This window comes from Podarcis bocagei, assembly GCF_964188305.1.
Source record: "Podarcis bocagei genome assembly, chromosome: 2".
NCBI lineage: Eukaryota > Metazoa > Chordata > Lepidosauria > Squamata > Lacertidae > Podarcis > Podarcis bocagei.
Window position 1 is genome coordinate 97,736,930 of NC_138126.1, and position 22,839 is coordinate 97,759,768.

Sequence of the window (22,839 nt, forward strand, 5' to 3'; positions counted from 1 at the left end):
CATGCCGGAAAACTGTACAAGGGATCAGACAGACCTTCAAGGCAGGCCTCAAATGAAGCCTTCCACTTCATCTGTTATGCAGCTTAACCAGCATTCATAACAGTATTGACCTATTAGGACTGCCTTGAAGAGCAGTCTGAGCATGCTCAGAGCTGTTTTCTTGAAAGAAAGCAAAGCACATTCTTCATAGTTCACCAGAAGGGTATGCTTGCTAGCTTGAGCAGCTTTTTAAATGAAGAATAATTGTTAAGGGGAACAGTGTGTGTGAGTATATTTCATTAATATCCATTCTCAAATAATTTGCATTCATTTATGTGAATGGAAGGAGAAATGGTGGGTGGTTTCTATGTGTGTTGCACCCTTCAACACTGCGTGTTGTTGGGACAATAGGGTTTCTGGGTGTGTCTCTAGATTTGAGAGAAGTAGAGAGTTTTGCATTCAAACAGGCTGTGTGGTGGTCTGTGAGAACAGGGTGCTGGACTAGATAGGGATAGGATATTCAGCAGGAAATTCTACTGTGGTGATTATGCAATATATTATGTATATAAAGGTTGCTTGTGGAATCGCCTTATTAAATACAGACAGAAGTTCTGTAGTGGTGAGGCAGGTGCACTCTGTGCATGCTCACACTATTTATTTTGAGGCTTATATCCTTTAGGCCAAATTCTGTATCCTGTGCTAAGGTTTGTTAGGAGGAGTTGGTAGTGCTAATAGTCAAAGCCCTTAGTCTGCATCACACCCTGATTGGGTAGAATATTGCCTGCACATTTTTCTTCTCAGTAAAGTCAATTGGCAAAAGCCTCCCTATTTTCATACCTTTAAAAATAAGTGCACCAGAGGATGTGGAGACTTAACATAAAAATCCTCCTTTCTGTCACTGGCTTATTGTGTGGTGCTGAGAACATTAATCTTGTATTCTTTCATTTAATGGGCTAGCCAACCAGCCATGAAATGAAACAATAATCAAGAAGCACTTCAGAGACTAGTAAATATTATTCTATAAGATTTCATACATTACTGAGAATGATGCAGACGACAAAGTGGGTTTTAGCCTCCAATAGCTTATGCCATAATGAATTTGTTAGTCTTTAAGGTGTTAGTACTGTTTTTGTTGTTTTTGCTGAAACTGGCAAACTTAAAATGCAATTCAGAAAAGTATGGCGGTGCAGAGGATGGTTCAGATGAAAACTCAGTGTGCAGCATCTTTATGTAGTACAGAATTATCAATTGCATCCTGCCCATACACCCCACAGAGACTAGCTTGTCTTAGCAGACAGCCACACACTGGACTTGCCACAGATTTACATGTAAAGTCCAGTGTTTGTAGGCCTGAATATCCTTAATGTGTGTCCCGGATTCTTTTTCCCCTTTTATACTAAGAGCTGTTCAACAGTGGAACAGACTCACATAAGTCTGTGGTAGACTCTCCTTCCTTGGAGGTTTCTAAGCAGAGGTTGGATGACCACCTGTCATGGATGCTCTAGCTGAGATTCCTGCATTGCAGGGGCTTGGACTAGATGACCCTTGGGTCCCTTCAAACCCTAAAATTCTATGATTCCGTGTTTCCAAACAAGCCCCCTCTTCACCATTTCAAAATAAGGGGCAGACAAACCAGAGGGAGACGTTTATTTTCATTTATCAGTATTACATTTAAATCCACTCCACCTTTCCTCCAAGAGGTTGATGGTGACATTCATGGGTCTCCTCTTTCCCCATGTTATCCTCATAGCAACCCTGTGAGAGACAGCAACTGGGCCAAGGTCACACACCGAGTTTCATGGCCAATTTTAACCCTGGTCTGCCAGGTCCTAATCCACTTAAATTCCCTCCACCTTATTCCACATTCTGGAAAAAAGATACTGTACAGAAGTAGATAAGCAGGGGATATAGGCATAGCCGGGGGAGGGGGGTTGCAGGGGGGTAGCTACCCCCCACCAAGTAAGTAAATAAAAATAATTAACTGACCAACTGCATCACAAGTAGCTCGTTCTGCCACCCCCCCCCCAACAAAATTCCTGCTCATCCCCAACATAAATCCTGGCTACAACCATGGCAGGGGAATAATGGTTTCTCATAGGTCAGAGAAAAATTATGGGGTTCTTTGTTTACAATCCTATGTGGCACCTTTAAGGTTAACCAATTCAGGCTGCAATCCTGTTCCTACTTATCAGGGAGCAATCCCTATGGAATTCAGTGGGGTTTACTCCTGATTAATACAGTGATACCTCGGGTTAAGAACATAATTCGTTCTGGAGGTCCATTCCTAACCTGAAACTGTTCTTAATCTGAGGTACCACTTAAGCTAATGGGGCCTCCTACTGCCTCCATGCAATTTCTGTTCTCATCCTGAAGCAAATTTCTTAACCCGAGGTACTATCTCTGGGTTAGTGGAGTCTGTAACCTGAAGCATCTGTAACCCGAGGTACCACTGTATACAGCTTCATTGGCATGAACACACACTCAAAATTGTGACAGCAGGGAACTCTTCAGAACCAAAGTACGGTAATACACTTTTCAGTTTGGTTAGGTGCTGTTTGTAAAATTGCAATGCATAAGCATCAACAGTAGCTTTGCAATGGAAGAGGATGGGGAGAAAACCAGAACAACTTGGTCACACACACCTGTGACCACTCACTGGGCACGCCCCCCATGACCTCCTAGCAGCCCCACCTGGTCTAGTGGGTGCCAGCTGCTGCTGTTGCTGTTGCATGTTGCTGTGTCCACTCCATCCACAACCTCAGGGGATTTATCAGCGCTGTAGTGCTGCCTGTGTTCCTGCCCAGTGCTGTCTTGCCCATGGGTTTACAATGCAGTGAGTCAGTCCAGCGCGTCAGCTGTTAAAGCAGTTTCCTGCATGAGAAGCAAAGGCACACCTGGCAGAATAATCTGTGTGAGAAGAAGAAGAAGAAGAGGTGAGTTATGGCCTCCCCGTAGCACTGTTGCAAGCCCACCCACCTGGTCTTTATCTGGTTTAGCATTTGCCGGTAAGCTCTCTCCCAAAAAAGGAATGCGTTGATAAGTCTGAGAGATGTTTTGCGGAAAAATGCTACTTGCAGGAAAGAATTCAAGGCAGAGCAGGGTGGGGCAAGCTTCAGTTTGAGGGTTGTATTTCAGATAGTGCTGTAAGAGTTTCACTAGCAATGGCACCCCAAATAACTGCCTGAGGGAGAAAAATCTGAATGCTGCCCCCCTCCCATTTTACTAATAACGTTATGATAATTTAATTACAGCCTACTGGCCTTTCATGGAACTCCAAGTTTTGCTATTTGCTATCTTATTTTGCTAGCAATTTAGCTTTCAACATGCCATTTTATAGAGATCTAGTTGACAAAAATTAGCTGCGCAATTCAGGCTAGAATGCTGCAAAACAGGCTCATTACAGAATTTGTTTTGCAGATGAGTACAGTGGTACCTCGGGTTAAGTACTTAATTCATTCCAGAGGTCTGTACTTAACCTGAAACTGTTCTTAACCTGAAGCACCACTTTAGCTAATGGGGCCTCCTGCTGCTGCCGCGCCACCGGAGCACAATTTCTGTTCTCAACCTGAAGCAAAGTTCTTAACCTGAAGCACTATTTCTGGGTTAGCAGAGTCTGTAACCTGAAGCATATGTAACCTGAAGCGTATGTAACCTGAGGTACCACTGTACCTTAATAGACTGTTACTGGGTTCTTACTGGTCAAATCTTTGTCCCAGGCACCTGGCCCAAAGTTGCAGAGGTTGGTGACCATGATGTTAAAGGGTCTGACTATTAAGCCTTATGGTTGAGGGAGTTGGGTACGTTTAGCCTGGAAAAGAGGAGAATCAGACGAGATATGATAGCCATCTTCAGATATCTCAAGGGCTGTCACATGGAAGATGGAACAAGCTTGTTTTTTTCTGCTCTGGAGGGTAGGACCTATCCTAAAACAATGCATTCAAGTTACAAGAAAGGGGATTCCAACTAAACATCACGGAAGAACTTTCTGACAGTAAGAGCTGTTCAACATTTACACCGTCTCCCTCGGGAGGTGGTGGATTCTTGTTCCTTGGAGGTTTCTAAGCAGAGGTTGGATGGCCATCAGTCATGGGTGCTTTAGCTGAGATTCCTGCATTGCAGGGGGTTGGACTAGATGACCTTTGGGGTCTCTTCCAACTCGACAATTCAGTGATTCTATTCTAATTTTAGGTGGAGCTGGTGGTTATGGAATACCCCGAGTACAATTATTTGCTCAACTAAATGATCTGTCTAGTGGATTTCACCAATCCAAACCTTGAAAAGATATAATACACCCACTATTGTACAAACTAGCCTTATCTCTGCTACTATTTGTTAGACATGGCCTAGTAAATTGTTCAGTTTCTGGTGTGACTATTGATTCTTCATTTTGAAGTGTTGAGTTAGGAATGTCTGATTGTTACACACAGAGACCATGTATTTACAGACTGTATTATTTTTTTCTCTTCAATATGACATTTCTTCTTGGCTAGTGTTTTTCTACAAAACCGGGTTATACCCAAGGGCTACTGTCATTACAGTTGTCATCTTTATATTTCCTGACAGAGGCTGTGTGCCTATAACAGCTTCCTTACAGGTAGAAATGAAACTCTCAAATACTTTTCTGTCAGCGAGCCGCAAAGACAAAGAAACCTTTTTGAAAATGTGTGTGTCAGACTGCTGTTTGAGAAGTAGTCTAAAGGTCACACATCATTAGCTCTTCAAATAATGAATAAAAACCAGAGCCCTCATATATGTTTGCCAGTTGTCCAGAAAACTAACCTGTGCATAGTTAAACTGTGGAACTCGCTCCACCCGCAGTGGTTTTCAACCTGTGGATCCCCAGATGTTGTTGGACTACAACTCCCATCATCCCTGAGCTCTGGCCTTGCTAGCTAGGGGTGATGGGAGTTGTAGTTCAGCAACATCTGGGGACCCACAGGTTGAGAAAGGCTGCTCCACAGGAAGTATTGATGGCTACCATTACTTGAATGACTTTAAAAGAGGATTTGACAAATTCCTGGGGGATAAAGCTACTAGGCATTATGACTATTCTCTTCCTTCGTGGTCAGTGGCAGTAATACTTCTGAGTACCTGTTGCTGGAAACTGCAGGTGGGGTTTCCAGCAGGTATCTGAGTGGCCACTTGAGAACGGGATGCCACACTGATCCAGCAGGCTTTTCTTATGTTTTTCGCCTGATCTGCTCTTGTGCCAATATACACTAGATGTGCAGAAGTCAGCAGGTGAGGCTTTTCATGGCATGGAGAGGAACGTTATCATCTGTGTTAAATGTCTAAAGATCAAGCTGTTTATCCATCTAGCTCACTATTGGTTACTCTACTCGTGACAGGCAGTAGCTCTGCATGGTTTTGAAAATGAGAGTCCTTCCTATCCCCAGTTACCAGATCCTTTTTAACTGGAGATGCCCAACATTGTACATGCAAAAAGTGACGTAGCATGGGTTGCCAGTGCCCTGGGGGGCGTGGGAGTGAGGGAAGTGCATGGAGTATGCATGCACATTCAATGGCATCCGCGTCAACCAGGAAATCATTATTTCCTTCAAATACAGCAGGGGTGGCCAACTCCCAAGAGACTGCGATCTACTCACAGAGTTAAAAACTGGCAGTGATCTACCCCCTTTTGGGGGGTTCAGGTCAAAATTGTTGAGTTTTTTCAGGGAGGAGGTAAAATGTTGAACTTTTTAAAGGGGAGCCACAGTTGTTCAGCTTCTTTGGGGGGGAACCAATGATCTACCAGTGATCTACCGCAGAGGTCCAGTGATCTACTGGTAGATCACGATCCTGAAATACAGTATTTACTTGAGTCTTATGCACCATTGAACCTAATGCACACCTCAGCATTCAGAACCTTGAAACAAACAAAAAAGTATTTGCTAGCAAATGTAAATGGGCCATCAAATGTAATGCACACCTTAATTTTCGCAATGTAATTTGGCCAAAAAAGGTGAGCATTAGATTTGGGTAAATATGGTAATCCTGGGCACTTTGATTTACCTTTCACAGTTACAGTTCCCAGCAACCCATATCAAACTACAATGCCCAGAAACAATCTGCGTTTTACTTGCTAGTCAGACTCCAATATTATTTACCAGGTAGAACACAGTTTGCTTTGTTGGCTATTCATGCTATCACTTTCTGTACTCTACAAGAAGAGGCATCATCTTTCAGAAGTAGAACACAGACCTGATGTGACTTCAGTACAAATGAGCCACCTGATGGGAAATAAGTATGTTCCTCTCTCTGTGTGTAAAAAACTAAAGGGTATTCACACAGTGAAATCAAGGACCACTCCTGTATATTCTTGGTGCTAAGTAAACAAGCACCTGCTTGGTTTTGATCATGAGACTGCAGCCAAAAGGTTTCTCCTTTCACAGGGTCTTGTTTTTAACTTGGAAGGGTGACTTGCAAAATTCTCTGTCTCCCCCAAAGAGATTGAATATTTACCGGAAGCCAGCCAGACCCAAATGGTTTGAACAACAGTCATGCTGAGCTCACAGCACAGGCTTTTTTTACTATTCTGCTTATTAGGACTCCATGGAAGACCAAAAACAAATAGAGCGATTTGTATTAATTCATTTTTTGGGGCCAGTGCAGCCAATTAGACCAGAGCAAGACCTTTCTCTGGCCTTACCAGCTGCCTGTTGTTAAAGATCCTAAGTGCATACTTCCTGTCAACAATGACGGGGTTACTGTCTGCTTGACTATAATCAATGGATAATGCAATAAGAAACTGATTTACGTTTCCGCCCTGAGGCGGAATAGGATTGTATGATCTGCAGGGTGCTATTACTATTGAGGGAACAGAATCCTTCAAGGAATAGAACAGCTGGCGGCAAAGTTCAGTTTGGCATATCAGACAGGCAGTAGCCGGGTGGAGCACTGCTGTGTAAAGAGCAAAAATGAAAACAGACTAGGTAAGCGTTGATGTTAAATATATGTCTGACGGGAGAAGCTGCTTTTGTAGGTGCCTCTTAGAACGTCTTATAGTAGGTTGGAAGTTTCTGAGGATTTCAATATTGAAAGAGACTTTGTCTTGCATTGTTTGTGATAATAGATCCATTTCTGTGCCACACAGATAAGACCACACACTCATGAAATGCATCAGCTAATCTGAACTTGACTACTGTATGCACCTTGTGTCACTATTAAAGAATTCTAGTGATTTTATCATGAAAATGCTTCCAGACGGACCCCTTCCCACACACCCATCTTTTACCACTGTTAATCATTCTGGTTATGATGAATGTGGGTGTGTGGCTTAGAGAGTGACCCTATGCACGTTTACTTGGAAGCAAGTCTCACTGTGGATGATGTTTATTCCCTAGTAAGTGTACTTAGGAGTGAAGTCCAGTGGTCCAAAGGTGTAAAAGAGATAATTATTCATTCAGTGATCATCATGTGCTATTTGTGTAGAGCTGAGTTAGAATTTGCAGGTGTGCCATGTCTCCTTGAAATAAATTACGGGATGCTGCTACAGCTCCATAGAATATTGTGGAACAGCCCTTTTTCATGCACCCCTGTGGTATGTCTTCCAGTGTTTTAGAATATTGATCTGGCTACTTTTAACTCAATGGATAAACCTCCATCCAAATACCACTGGAGGTATAGCTTGAGGCCTCTGAACACAGGATATATAGGAGATGATTGGAGGTGGGGGAAGAGGTGCTCATGAAAAATGTATTTCTGATACAGCATACATCTCTCCAGTTTATCAGTAACTACACTTATGTATGTTTATAACATGCTTTTGCTTGCCTTAAGGAAAACACTGTTAAAACTATAGACACTAACGCTTTTGAGGCAGGATGTTCTACATATCAGATCAGAATTAAGTGAATACTAACAGGACAATCCAATGCATGTTTATTAAGAGTTAAGTCTCAGTGTGTTCAGTGGAGCTTCCTTCCAGGTTAAGTATGCATGGGATTGTAGCCTTAATCTATATATTGTCTCAGGCCTTTGGCCTTTTAAACTGTGGGGTTATTGTTTTTGTTTGTTGTTATGAGATGTATTTTTGTGTTTTTATATTGAAAACCACCCTGTGATCTCAATAATAATATTATACGAACAAAATTTCATAATTTAATTCTCATGCAATATCTAGGCTTCATTTATTTATTTTATGACTCACCATGATATTCGACAATCAAAATAGCTGAGGGTAAAGACAGGCATTCTAGAGACTCAGCTATGCTATTAAAGAAACAGTGATTTGTATTTTCTATAAACATGCAACACCAGATGGCGCCAGAGAGCAGGAAGTTTTGAAACACAATTTTCTATAGAGATTTTTTTTCTTTTGCTGTAACAATCTAATTCCGGCATAGGCAAACTCAGCCCTCCAAATGTTTTGGGACCACAACTCCCATCATCCCTGACCACTGGTCCGGTTAGCTAGGGATGATGGGAGGAGTTGTCCCAAAACATCTGGAGGGCCGAGTTTGCCTATGCCTGATCTAATTTCTGACTTATTTATAGCATTCCCCCATGTCTAGATCCACCCTAAGTGTGGTAACAAATACATGAAAAGACTTGCTGCATTTCAAGTCATGTTCTTGCAAGGTGGATGGAATGTGCTGAAGCACCTTCCATTACCCTTTAAAATGACTTGTCTGTACCCCTTAAAATTGTGCAGCTTGACTGAACTATATGGAATAGCGATAATATAAAATGACCCCATTTGTTGGTTACGTTATTTTGTTAGTTCCCTGGAATTTCTTGTGTGTCTGTGTGTTTAAGGGAATGAGGAAGTAAAAGTGAAAGAGAGAGATGGCACATGAGACACACGGTGATAGGGTTAGAATGAGTGTGTTAAGGACCAGAAGTTCATCCAGATCTCTTTTGCTTTCATTCTGAATCTTCAGCAAACCTGCTTTCCAGTTATGTTCTGCATCCTTGATGAGAACGACATGCTTGTTGAAACAAAAGGCGAGGTTGTCATGATGCAATGATAGAACAGGCACGGGAACTCTGCAGCTTTCTGTTAGAGCTGCTGACCTAGCTCTGCAGCAATAATGGTCGGACAGTGATTGTTATGTTCTGTTGGCCATAAAGACACTCCCCCTGCTCTCAGATACTTGATCTGGAATTTGGAATGGGAGCTCAATTTCCTGCATACTCTGTTTTAACTGAGGCAAAAAAATGTTCCGCCTTCCTTGTTGGGCTGCGAAGCAAAGTAAACTTCCCTATTTGAAGCTGCCTCTTCCTTTCCCGCCTTGACCCTTTGAAATAATACTCTGAACAGCTAGAAGGCAACACAGTTCCTCATTCCTTCCTTGCATGAACTTGCCGAACACAGCTCAAGTCAGAAAAGTTTAAAAGATAAGGATTCTATGTTCCTGAACCCCAGAATGAGCTTTGGTCTACCCCATATCATATTTTGTTTATTTCATAAAAATTACCGGTATACATGGCTTGACTGGGGGGGAAAACCTGTTTGAGTGGTTAACAAAACTAATAAAACAAAAACAAAATCAGTAATTTTTTTTTTTTTTTTTAAAACATCTATTTAAAGCATAGTAATCTAAGCAGGTGTTTCCACTGCTCTCTAGTAGCCTTATGCAGCCCACTGTCTCTTCTTTCCTTTGCCTCTGGAAGAAATAAGGGGAACACAGGTCTTCACTTAAGCAGCTGGTATGCAGAATCAATCACCAGTACTGGGGCACCGATACCCAGGCATAATGTGTGGTATTTAATGCTACTGCTACTCAGACCAGACCTACTGAAGTTAATGGACACGCCTAACTTAGGTTCATTGGGTGGGGTTCACCTAACTAGCTGCCAATTTGGAATCTTATGTGAAAAGTTAGTACGTTGATTTCAGTGAATTTAGGCACATATATATGATCAAGCAGCTTTTTAAGGCAGGAATTATATTGATGCAATCATGGATAAGCTACAGCTGTGGCCTTTGCTGGCCCGGTAGCTGTTAAAGGCACAGACCCAGTGTAAGGAGAAGGTGTTTTCCTATCTGAGTGGTGTAGTCAGCTTCAGATGCTGAGTTGTGTACATGTGGGGATTGTGTGGAATAGAAAACGCAAGTCATTTTCAAATTGTACAGTCCAGGGAATGTCGATTTTATATTTGCCCTTCAGTGCAAAATCTGACTTAAGGGCTGCCTCTGCATTATACATTTTAAACAGTACCGGGCCACTTTAAACAGTCATGGTTCCCCTCAAAGGATCCCGGGAGCTGTAGTTTGTTAAGGGTGCAGAAAGTTGTGAGGAGACCCCTATTCCCCTCATGGAGCTACAATTCTCAGAGTGGCTGAACAGTCAGTCCCAAGGAATTCTGGAGATTGTAACTCTGTGAGGGGAACTGGGGCCTCAGAAACCACAGCTGCCAGGATTCTTTGAGGGAAGCCATGTCTGCTTAAAGTGGTATGATACTGCTTTAAATGTGTTGATGTGCAGATGGGACCTAAGACTCAACATCCTCCCTGTGAATGCTGCTGGGATTTATATCGATAGCTTCCAGGGAAGGAGGACAAGGCAGGCATTCTTTGCCCTAGCAATTGATCATCATGGACAAACAGCAAGCTGTCCAGCATTGTAGCTGCAATTGAAGAAAGTGTTGCTGGTCAGACAAAACAAGTTAAACCAGTTGACTGATCTAGTCTGGGAAATCGTACATTCCTAAAAAAACCTTCAGCTTGTGTGTTCGAGGCTTCTGGTCTTGAAGCCCCACTGGAAGAAAAAAACCAGAAAGAAGCAGTTTCTGAGGAGAAACACGAGCAGGGGAAAGGTTGAATGCCCACTTTCCGGTGTGCCTTTGCTTTGTAAAGATTTGGTGGCTGTTCTGCTGCTGTCTTCTGTATGGTTTGTCTGGCCTGGACCTTGACTAATATTCTTGGCAATGTGGCCTCTTGGTAACTGACTTTAAGAAGAGTACTTCTTGGGTGGCAGCAGACTCAGCTTTGAACACTGTATTTTCCCACCTCATCCCTGTTTCACTGACTGCTTTTCAGGACTTTTGTACCTCAGGTTCATTCAAGACTGTGTGCGAGAACCAGTTATGGGTGGGGGTAAGTATTCAATTCTATTTATGTTGGAAAGGGTTGTTTTGAAGTTGAACCAGTAAAGAATAGGTGAAATGACTATTTTGTGTTGGAATTATCATCACCATCATCATTATTGCAAGGTTTGAAACCCCACCAGTTGTTCTCCAGGCACGGTCATTCGGAGAAAATATTGGTCTATGAACAGAGTAGTGACAGTTGATGGGAAATGTGCCAAAAGGATAAAAGAAATTTGTTGTTGTTTAGTCGTTTAGTCGTGTCCGACTCTTCGTGACCCCATGGACCAGAGCACGCCAGGCACTTCTGTCTTCCACTGCCTCCCACAGTTTGGTCAAACTCATGCTGGTAGCTTCGAGAACACTGTCCAACCATCTTGTCCTCTGTCGTCCCCTTCTCCTTGTGCCCTCAATCTTTCCCAACATCAGGGTCTTTTCCAGGGAGTCTTCTCTTCTCATGCGGTGGCCAAAGTAGTGGAGCCTCAGCTTCATGATCTGTCCTTCCAGTGAGCACTCAGGGCTGATCTCCTTAAGAATGGATAGGTTTGATCTTCTTGCAGTCCATGGGACTCTCAAGAGTCTCCTCCAGCACCATAATTCAAAAGCATCAATTCTTCGGCGATCAGCCTTCTTTATGGTCCAGCTCTCACTTCCATACATCACTACTGGGAAAACCATGGCTTTAACTATACGGACCTTTGTTGGCAGATAAAAGAAATATTAAATATTAATTGCTAGTTATAAGGTTAGTTAGTCTTTGTACAAGGAAATCACTTGGCGCTTTAGTATGTTACGGGGCTGGTAGGAGAGGACTCAGACTATTGTAGTAGTAGTAATTTATACCCTGCCCATCTGGCTGGGTTTCCCCAGCCACTCTGGGCGGCTCCCAACAGAATATAAAAAACACGATAAAACATCAAACATTAAAAACTTCCCTAAACAGGGCTGCCTTCAGGTGTCTTCTAAAAGTCAGATAGTTGTTTATTTCCTTGACATCTGATGAGAGGGCATTCCACAGGGCAGGCACCACTACCGAGAAGACCCTTTGCCTGGTTCTATTCTAGGATATGTGGAGAGGGGATGTGTCTGTCGTCAGTAGCAATTTTCCCAACTCCAAGGAATATCAGGACTGGAGTACATTATAGGAAGCCTCAGGTGTCACTCTTGCTTCTGGTGACAGGAGGGGAAAGAATGGCAGTGTATAGACCATCTCGGTTGTGAGTCCTGGAAGATCTCCCTGCCTTGCAGGCCTTTTCCCGCCTGGCCTGATCTTAATTTTAGATCTCCTTTTGATTTGTGTTGAAATTGTTCAATTGGGTTGTGTACTTTTTGATGTTTTAGTTATTGTTTATGGTTACTTTTGTTATATTTGTAATTATGTGATTGGTCTAAGTCGCATTGAGCATGGAAAGGCGGCATACAAATAAAAAGATGTATGTTTGTACAGTGGGATAGAATGGAGATACTGGGGTTGTGTTGGACTTAAATTTCTTCACTGTGTCTTAGTTCTTCATGTCACCACAGCCTCTTTTTCCCCCTTCACCTAATTATTTTTAAAAACATGTACTTATGTCCTTTCAGATTTAAATCCAAGCCACACAACAAATACAGTTCTCAGATACCATAGTGGAACATACTCTTTTCTTCAGATATGTGTCCATCAGTCACACTTTTAGCATTCTGCTCTGCATTTCTGTTGGCAGACTTCCTACCACAGCATTGACAACGGCTACGTCAGAGAAGGGCCATGTTGTCTGGGGAATATAGAGGCCCTGGAAGTGTGCTTTAAAGGTGAGGAATGGGCTCAAAGGCGTCAGGTTGTGATGAATGATGCCTGCTTTTCAGGTGCAATTCCACATCTTGAATAAAAAGAAGCATCTAAGAACTAGTAACAGAGCAAAGTAAAAAATTCTAGAACACCAATTAGTCATGATTACAACAGTAGGGTATTTTATTTTATTTTATTGTTTAGCCTGATCACCTTGTGGGAGAGCTCCTTTCCTTTCCTCCACACTTGCAGGGTCCATGGGCTGCAAATGCTAAAGATTAAAAATAAAATAAACAGTGGTAAGCAGAAGACGGATTATAGTGCCTGGTGAGATTTTTGCAAAGAATGCAGGACTAGAATCTGATTCTGATTCAATAAAGCACTTCTTATGCAAGAACATGGGTGCATACTTAGGATTACTTTATGATTTAATTATACTTTATATATTAGCAGACCGTGAGTCGGCTCTCTTGCGCCATGAATTATAAACACACCAATAGACCCTAAAGTCATCCCACACTCCTGTCATACAAGCCAACGCAGTTGCAAACTTGCTTCACTTTGTCCATGTCAGTGTACCCACTTCAATTGCTGATTCTTTGTCAGCTCTATTTTCTTTGTAAATGAAAACAGGGGCAGTCAAGAGATTCTCCTTTCCTATCTTCTTGTTGACAAGGGGGCCAACAAAGGAAGAAGCTCACCATGTCTCTCTCTACTAGATGAAGTGGAAGGTTGGTGCCCACTCTTTCCTGTGTGCTCATTGCATTCAAGTGCACAGTAAGAATAAGGTACTATTTAATTCCAGCCGAAAACAGCATAGAAATGACGTCTCCAGCGTCTTCTAGGTGCATACACAAAAAAGACTCTGCACACAGTGTTCTCAAGAAAGAAATGTGTTCATTGTCATTGGGAAACTTCTTGATTTCTGAGAACTTCAGAAGGACAAGTGTCTAGTTCAAACCGTTCTTTATTGGGAACAGTAATTCCAGTTACATTAACTCAAAAACTACCCAGTGGAAAAGCTCATGGGTCTAGGGTGATTTGTAGGTGATTGACGTAAGTAAAGACCTTGGTCACCATCCTCTCATCTCTTTATAAACATCACTGTGAGTGCACATATTCATTTCAGTATTACACTGAGTTGTTTCAGCATAGGAGTAACTACTAGGTTATTGAAATATGTAGTCCTCGCTTAAGTGGAATTGCCTAATAGTTAGCAGCTTCTAATTTGCCTTAATTTCAACATGCAGTTACATGCAGATGCAACATAGCTCTGTTTCTTTGCAAAGAAAACAATATATATACAGGCACAGTTCAGCCAATATTAATATCACCCAAGTTGTGGATATCTACTAGTCATTATTTTGCTCTTACTCTCAGTGTACTATATGGACATGATCCATCCAAGTTTAGACACTTGCAAGTCTTCATGGTTCAATTGCATGCCACCTTGAGCTCCTTATAGGAAAGGTGGGGTATAAATGTTGTAATTGATGATGATGATGAATGTAGTTTTCATTAAGTTGGAGGCCGCTGCCAGTGAGGACGGAATATAGTGCTATATAGATATGTGGTCTCTCATGTGGATCCAGAATTGGTCTCCACAGTCACTTACGGACTCATTGTTAAAACTGTGTTTATGGAAGACAATCTTGCTCGGCTATGAGTGATTGCCAAAGAAAGAAGAAATATACAAACATTTTTTTACAGCCTCAAGTACACATGTCAAGTTTATGAAACTGAATGATTACAGTTTTCAGTTTCATCACGTGGCAAATTTGGTTTTTCCCAGCTCAGTGTCACTGAAATACCATAGTTTTGCACAATAATCATTTGACAAAACTTTCCTCAGACCAACCTACTTCACTTTAGGCTTAAAAGAAGGAGGGAACCACATTGGAACCTCTTTTTGACTTTGTGTGTAAAATTCTGCTTGTTTATTTTCTAGGTCGCAATTCACAATAAAATCAAAGGAAGGACAGAACTACAAGACAACCGACACAAGAGGTAAGCACATATTAAGCTGCCTTATACTAAGTCAAACCATTGGTCAATTCCTTTCAGTATTATCTACACTGACGGGCAGTGACTCTCCAGGGTTTTAGGTAGGCATCTTTCCTGCCAAATCTTGAGACACCAGGGACAAAATCTTGGGATCTGCTCATGAGTAGACGTGTATAAGATTGTGCTGCGCAGTTGCAGTCCTTCACACTTATCTGGGAGTAAGCCCTGTTGAACTCAGTGGGACTTGTTTCTGAGTTGCATAGGATCCAACTTTTAGCCCTGTTTTAAGCAGAGTTTGCTTTCTCAGTTGCTTCATTTACAACATTTAGGATGAATGTTACTGCGAAAGCAGCTTTGGGACCCCAAAGTTGGTTGAACTTGAGTTTTTTTGTCATAGTAAAATATTTACATGCTGTGGTTGTTATTTGAGAGAGCAGTAACTTACAATATTGCCCCATTTCACACAAGACACTGGCTCTTAGCACAAACAAGGAAATGTGGTTTTCCAGAGAGAAGGCTGCTGCTGCTGTGGAATTTAACACCTGGGTGACTGACTGTGTGTGTGTGTGTGTGTGTGTATGTGTGTGTGTGTGTGTGTAAGGGATATAGACATTTTTTGGTTTCTTATCAGGCCTTCAGTGTCTTGAATCACTGCCTGTTACTCAACTGTTGAATGGCACAACTTTTCTCTTAACTGTAATACCATGGCAGAAAGTACTTTTCCTACTAAATTAAAAGCTTCCCCCGTTGAGAACCAGTGTGGTGTGGTGGTTAGAACAGGGATGGGGAACCTGAAGCCCTCTAACTGTTGTTGGGTTCCATTTCCCATCAGGCATAGCCAGTATGGCCAAAAGCCAAGGATGAGGGGAGCTGTCACCTAGCAACGTCCCCAGGTTATAGTATAAGACTAGGATAGGCAGACCAGGGTTCAAATCCCCACTCATCCATTAAAATTCCCTGGGTGTCCTTGGGCAAGTCACTGCCACCCTTCTTGTCCCCTATTTGCTTCAGAGAGTTTGAGGGACCAACAGAAATAGATTTGAGGGCATGGGGGTGGGTAGAGCGAGAGGAAGTTCCATTGCATAAGTGGAAGTCCTTGCACTAATGGGATGGCTTCTTTGGATACAACCCTAAACGTCTGTCAAAAAGTGATTAAGTGCAGGAACTTTGCCTGGAAAAAAAATGTGACAATCTAATTTAAGACCTTTAGGATTGATTTTTGTTTCTTTCTTTCAGCTATATTAAGATTTTCTGATTGGTAGAATTAGCACGTGCAGTGGTCTCTGCAATTCTATTTATGAAATGTGTGCCAGAGGTGGTTTTTGCAGCTGGATGTGGAAGAGCAATTAGACTGGCAGCTCACCTAGTGTGAGAGGAAACTGTCCTAATACATGTATTCAGTGACTAGCCTTTTTCCTTGTGAGACAAAAGAAGAAATGAAACTTCTTTCAACATCAGTGTTTCCTAATGCAGTTCCTCCAACATTGCTACTTATAGTTTGAAGGAACTCCCAATTTAAACAAGCTACTGCTAGAGGGGAATAATTTGGGTAAGCAAAACATAAGACATGAGCGATGAGGAAGTAAAAGAACCCAGTAGAGTGGGGCTTTCTGAACCCTCAGCATATAATGACTGCATAGCTGTGAGAGGATTTATGGAGGCTTCTACACAAAGCTGGCTCAAGATATTTTGCCTTAAGCAAATACCGTATTTTTCGCCCCATAAGATGCACTTTTTCCCCTCCAAAAATGAAGGGGAAATCGGGGTGCGTCTTATGGGGCGAATGCCTGCAAGCCTTGCGCGCCCGGCAGGAGGTCCCACCGGGTGCGCGAGGCTTGGGGCGGCAGCGGACTGCTTGCGCGCACCTAGAAGCTTGGGGCGCGCTGAGCTCAGCACGCCCCAAGCTCCTGGTGTAGCGCAGCGATCCGCTAGCCCTGGGAGAGCCCCGCGGCTCTCCCAGGGCTAGCGGACTGCTTGCCGGCACGCAGAAGCTTGGGGCGTGCTGAGCTCAGCTCGCCCCAAGCTTCTGGATTAGCGCAGAGGTCTGCTAGCCCTGGGAGAGGCGCCCGGCTCTCCCACGCTAGCGGAGACCTTGCCGGCACGCAGAAGCTTGGGGCGCGCTGAGCTCCGCACGCCCCAAGCTCCTGGTGTAGCACAGCGCACCTGGGGGGGAAATAATGTTTTTTCCCTTTATTTCCCCCCCAAAAATCTAGGTGCGTCTTATGGGCCGGTGCGTCTTATGGGGCGAAAAATACGGTAACTAAATGGTGCCCCTCCATTCCATGTACCAAAGACAGCCAGAGTGATGGTTCAATCTTACTTCTATTAGGGCAATTAGGCAGCATCCTCCAAAGCTGCCCCACTCTGTATACTGGTAAGGCCAGCAGGACAGAGACACTAGGACAAAGACAGCTATTACACAATACTTTGAATTTCAGTGACCTAGCTTTATTCTGGCTGTTGCATATTGCCTAGACAAGGTTCCTCTTCTACCTTTTTTTTGTTTTTGGAAGTAATAGCTAAAATTAGGGTGTCCGACATCCCATTTGTGTTAAGGTAAAAAAAAAAAGGTAAAGGACCCCTGGACGGTTAAGTGCAGACAAAGGCGACTATGGGGTTGTGGCGCTCATCTCGCTTTCAGGCCGATGGAACCGGCATTTCTCTGCAGACAACTTTCCGGGTCATGTGGTCAGCATGACTATACCGCTACTGGCACACGGAACACCATGATGGAAACCAGAGTGCATGGAAATGCTGTTTACCTTCCTGGCGCAGCAGTACCTATTTATCTACTTGCATAGGTGTGCTTTCGAACTGCTAGGTTGGCAGGAGCTAGGACAGAGCAACGGGAGCTCACTCTGTTGTGGGGATTTGAACTGCCGACCTTCCCATCGGCAAGCCCAAGAGTCTCAGTGGTTTAGACCACAGCGCCACTTGCGTCCCTATATCCCGTTTGTGTAGCAGATGTCCATTCACACAAATGGTGCTTCTCCTTCCTGACTTTATCCACATTAGTGTTGGGGGACCCTCTGGAACAAAATGGGGGGCACATGGGCTGCAGGGGAAGAGAGGAAGGTTGCATCAACTTGAGTGATGTAAGATATTGCCCTGGAACTTCACTTCTGAAATTTTAACAATAAAGGTCTTTTTTAAAATTTGCTAGTACTGCACTAGCAGAAACATATGAAGGTGGCATGTCAGGCTATGTGAATGACTAATTTTCTCTATGGGATTTGTGGTTGGTTGACAGCAAGTAACCTCAGCAACTGCAGTGGAAAACACACTGGCATTTATAGCTAGAGCTGCCAAAGCAAATAGATGGAAAATAGAAGCTATTGGAAAAACAAATTATTTGAAGCCATATTTTAAACGGTGCAGACTAATTTTTCATTTAATTAAATATGAAGAATTGCCAGGCTCGATTTCCAAAATGTATCGGTTCTTGCACCAACAACACTGGCTTTCAGTTTGTTTCTAGGTACAATGCAAAGTGCTGTTTGTTACCTCAAAATCCCTTCGTTTTTTGTGGCCAGGGTATCTGAAAGACTGCCTCCTCCTTGTGAACCTGCCTGTAATGTAAGATCAGATTCATAGGCCCTGTTGTATGTCCTATCTCTATGAGAAGCTAGGTTTATGGGGAAATTGGACAGGTCCTTTGGGCAGCATTCCATTATGGAATTCCCTCACTCGGAAAGCGAGACAAGACTAGCTTCATCTTCATTTAGTTTTCAGAAAGCCATTAAATCTTCTTAGTACCACATGGCTTTCAGATTATTATAAATATAATCAACTTTTCTGTTGTTTTTTAAATGTTTGTTATAATACGGCTTTAAAGTTTTGAGGTAAAAGTTTATAAATCTAAGTCACCATCTTCCATATTAAACTGCTCCTGCTTTAAAATCAGTAGATGAGGCCCTCCTGATGGTTCCTCCTCAGGGTGAGGTACATGATGTCCCCCCCCCCAAAAGGGCCTTTTCAGTGGTGACTCCTCATATATGGAACTCCCTCCCTACTGTGGTATGTCTGGCCCCATTTCTTTATAGTTTTAGGTGGTTTTTGAAGACAAACTTTTTAGGCAGGTATTTGGAGGAGGACAGACCTGATTGCTGTTGCGGCTATTAGTAACTGTTTTAGTGATTTGCTATTGTGTTGTTTTATGGATTTATAAAATATACATTTGCTCATTGTAAACCAACTTGTGCCTTGTGCATAGAGCGGTATATAAATTATATTGTTTAATTAATTAATTAGTTGTTGCTTTGGGGGCCCATTTTTGCCCAAAGTGTGGTTCATAAATATTTTTTACAATAAGCTAAAAAAATAAAATTGGGTGTTGATGGGGACTAGAAACATGCCAAGTCTAAATACGACACTGAATTCAGTGGAAGTATCACTGCTATATGCCAAGTCATTTAATCTTCCTTTCTCTCCTCTCTATGATACTTCAAAGAAAGAGGAAGTGAGGTCTCCAGTCTTGATAGCGAGCTTTTAGGATGGCAGTTGATGCTGGCAAGTGATAATAACATGCAGTTATATGATGGACTACAATCTGATCAAAGTGCCATTTATGTGAATAATATATCTTCCTGTTTCCCATCAGTGAAAAGAAAGACGTTGTCTCTAACCCTCAGGGTGTCTCAGTCATAAACCAGAGAAAAGACTGCTGCTCTTTGTCAAGTAGAGTTCGAGATATATTCTCCTTTATCCTTTTTAGAAAACTGAAACAACTATGAGGTCCGATTTTAGTTCTTGATGTACCGTACAGCTGAGTTTCAGTGCTTAAAAAGAGTAAAGTGGAAGTTTCTGCTTGTTTGATGCAGATAATGCATATCTTCCTGCCTGTTTCAGTGAGGCAACGTTGGCTTTGAAACCACGTACATTCTTAGATCGTAAGAGCTGTGTCTGTTCTTAAGTAACAACAGCAGACACAGTTCTTATTGGTGGATGTGTGGGGAAGAAACTTCATACATTAGATTCTTCACACAGAATGAAACTGAGTGTATGTCTTTCTACGCTTCCTACTGTGGCGTGGGAGGAAATGGAGGCAGAGACCGAAAGGTTACTCATCACAACTCAGAAAGCAGGTACTGTGGCTGTGTACAGAATCAAGGCATCAAGTAGTGGAATCAAGTAGTGGAATCAAGGCATCTTATATATATATAAGTTCTTCACATCATCTACACAGTGTTGTCCTTATGCAAATGACAGCCTGCCCTTCCCACCCCCGTTCAATTTGGATTTTTCCAGATGCATGGATGGTGAGGGAATGGGCAGTGGAGTGGGGAATAAATCCAACCTAAAAAGTTAGCTAACTGTGGACATACTGGAGCACATTGTGTGGGAGTTTTTTTAACATGTGTGGTGATGTTTTGCTGGGTGCCATCTATCATGACGCATCCTTCTTCTGCTAGTCAGGTGCTCCTCTATGGACTGCTCGTGGGGCCCACATGACACACAGATTTCTTTTGTGTGGTATTTTTGACCCACTGTTTTCTGCAAGTCTGGTATATAGGAAACTTGTATCTCAGAAAACTTGGCCGTGTGCACAAGACACAGTGCAAATACATCCCATCAGGTACCACTCACTCACGTGGATGGGAATCATAGGGATGCAGTGAATTTGCTAGTGTGTTGACAAATGTGTGCAAAAGCACAGAAGAGTCAGAGCTCTGTGACCCCCGTGGTGAAGGTGTGGGAGCCACATGGTGAACTGGTGAAGGGAAATTCTTAGCAGTTAAACCTGAACATGATAGAAGCACTATTTACTAAGCTTGCTTACCTAGGGAGTTTTCTTAGCCCTGTAGGAGTGCAGGACCTTTGCATACATCACAGGTGTGGGGTAAAATAAAGAGGGGAAGGCAGCTTCTCATAGCACTGAGGCAGGTGAAAGGATGGGAGAAAGCTGCTGATGAATGGTTCAGTCTGTCCTTGTCAGGAGGACTAAAACATATGTGCTCTGTTTGGGATCTGAGAGAGCTTCCTCAGAGGTCTTTCCACTCAGTCTGTCCACTCAGCCTGACCTTAGCACATGGGGATATTCAGTACTAATTTCCAATATGAATATGAATTTGTTTTATTTGTGCAGAGAATTTATGTCGCACCCCTATTGGTGTAACTCTCAAGGCAGGTGAATGCAAATAATAAAAGAGAGGGCGATAAATTTGTTTTGAACCAGCCACCAGTGTGACAGACGTCTCCACATGCTCTAGAGAAATGACAACTCGGTAACTGTGAAAGAGGGCCGGGTACATTTCCGTTTGCTGTCACAATGGTCAGAGTGTGATAAAAGAGTGTGGTTTCCTCTTAAGCATGTGAGAGCTGATGGGAACACTGTGCTGGCAGGGACAGACTTCTGAGTTCAGGGTTCAGCCTCTGAAGAGTATATACACTCTGGCATCTTCCTCCACTTGCTCAGGCTTTCCCTATTGCTCAGGCCTTCCCTAGACCAGCCAAGTATGGAGGCTGACAGAGAGACCCCGGTGGGGGAAACCCCTGGGAAAGACAACAAAAAAGTATGTAGTCTTTTCTTTCACTTTAGAATGTTCTTTAGTGGCTAGTTACAGCTCTTGCTCTTCTATCTCCTCCCTTTCATGTTCTGCTTCAACCTGCTGAGATACTGAAACCTTTGGGGGTGCTTTAGATCCCATTCTTAAATTTCTTAATATATTTCTTCTAAAGAGCTTTTTAGATTCACAACCACCCGTCAGGGTAGGTTAGGCTGAGAGGCCATGAGCTACTTAATGAGGATTTTGGACCTGGATTTGTTACATCAAGCCCAGTACTCTAGCTACTGATTCTTACTTTGAGATCTAGCTTTGACCTACCTTTTGCAGGGCAGGGGATGAGATGCTCTGGCAGTTGCAGTCTTGAAAAAGAATAGTGTGCAGACCACATGAGCCAGATCGTGAAGGAACATCTAAGGGCTTTTTGCTTCCTGATATTTGTCAAGTCCTTGCATAACATTTGGTGTAACTTGTTAATTTTGCATGTGCAAAATCAGCTAGCGTTAAAGACTTCCTGGTGGTGGAGTTCCTCCGAGTGGGTTAGTTGATGAAGGAATGGCCCTGACAAATAATATCTCCACTGTCCATAGACAATCATGCCACATTTTCTTGCAGTAGCTACCCAGGGCTTAACAAGTAGCTAGTCTCTGTTCATCAAGCAATTTATAACTTGTTGATCTGATCCAGTATCCTTTCCCTCCTGTGGTCATTTCTAATGCCTTGCAAGTTAGGAATTGGGAGGAGAATACTATTGATGCAAACCTGCCTTTTAAATTCCTAATCAGAAAACAAAGACTCATTGGAGCAAGTCTTGTTCTTGCTGTGCCGTAAAACTCCTTTCCATTTCCTCACCCCCCTGCACTAACCAGTTACGGCTGTGGTTATGGCCTGGTGTGGTTCTCTTATTTCTAAAAGAAAGAAAGCACAACTTGCAAGTCAGCAAGCAGCAACTCACAACCCTTTTTATAGTGGTGTTTGTTTTTACAATGTGGAAAATGTCTGACGGGGATCTTAAAAAAACTAAATCCATATTTTTAAAAACCAAATGAGCACTCAAACCTGGAAAATGTAGAGAGCACACAGCAAAGCTGCTAAAAATAACACACATACCTCTCTACCTCTAAGACCAGAAGCGGAAGTCAAGGCATCAACATCTCTAGAACTTGGGTAGGCAAACTAAGGCCCGGGGCCAGATCCGGCCCATTCGCCTTCTAAATCCGGCCCGCGGACGGTCTGGAAATCAGCATGTTTTTATTAAAGATGCATCTCTGGGTTATTTGTGGGGCATAGGAATTTGCTCATTTTTTATCCCCAAAATATATTCCGGCCCACCACAAGGTCTGAGGGACAATGGACCGGCCCCCTGCTGAAAAAGTTTGCTGACTCCTGCTCTTGAATATTTCGTAATATGTAGCATTGTTTGAAGCCATGGCTGTTGACTCTCTCTTTTCTTTTTCTTCTTTGGCTTTATTAAAAAAAACGATTAATTAGGAAAGGTATTAGATCTTCCTAATAAAGCAGAATGATATATATATTTTTAAGAAAAATTTATTG

At 42.7% G+C, this 22,839-nt stretch overlaps 1 protein-coding gene across 6 annotated transcripts in view; it reads left to right on the forward strand.

Moving 5' to 3' along the window:
* Nucleotides 1-170: 170 nt before the first annotated feature.
* UNC13D (unc-13 homolog D) overlaps nucleotides 171-22,839 on the forward strand; it is a 66,743-nt gene continuing 44,074 nt past the window's right edge. For 2 of the 6 annotated variants that reach the window (XR_014005540.1, XM_081185087.1), the window contains exon 1: nucleotides 21,090-21,294. Coding sequence is in view for 1 of the 6 variants with exons in the window: in XM_081185087.1 (XP_081041213.1) it covers nucleotides 21,238-21,294 (57 nt within the window). In the remaining 5 variants the exon portion in view is untranslated. Of the gene's footprint in view, nucleotides 265-2,763; nucleotides 2,913-10,284; nucleotides 11,021-13,464; nucleotides 13,567-14,726; nucleotides 14,786-21,089; nucleotides 21,295-22,839 lie in introns of those variants that run through there. The other 4 variants (XM_081185090.1, XM_081185089.1, XM_081185088.1 and 1 more) reach the window with 4 other exon arrangements.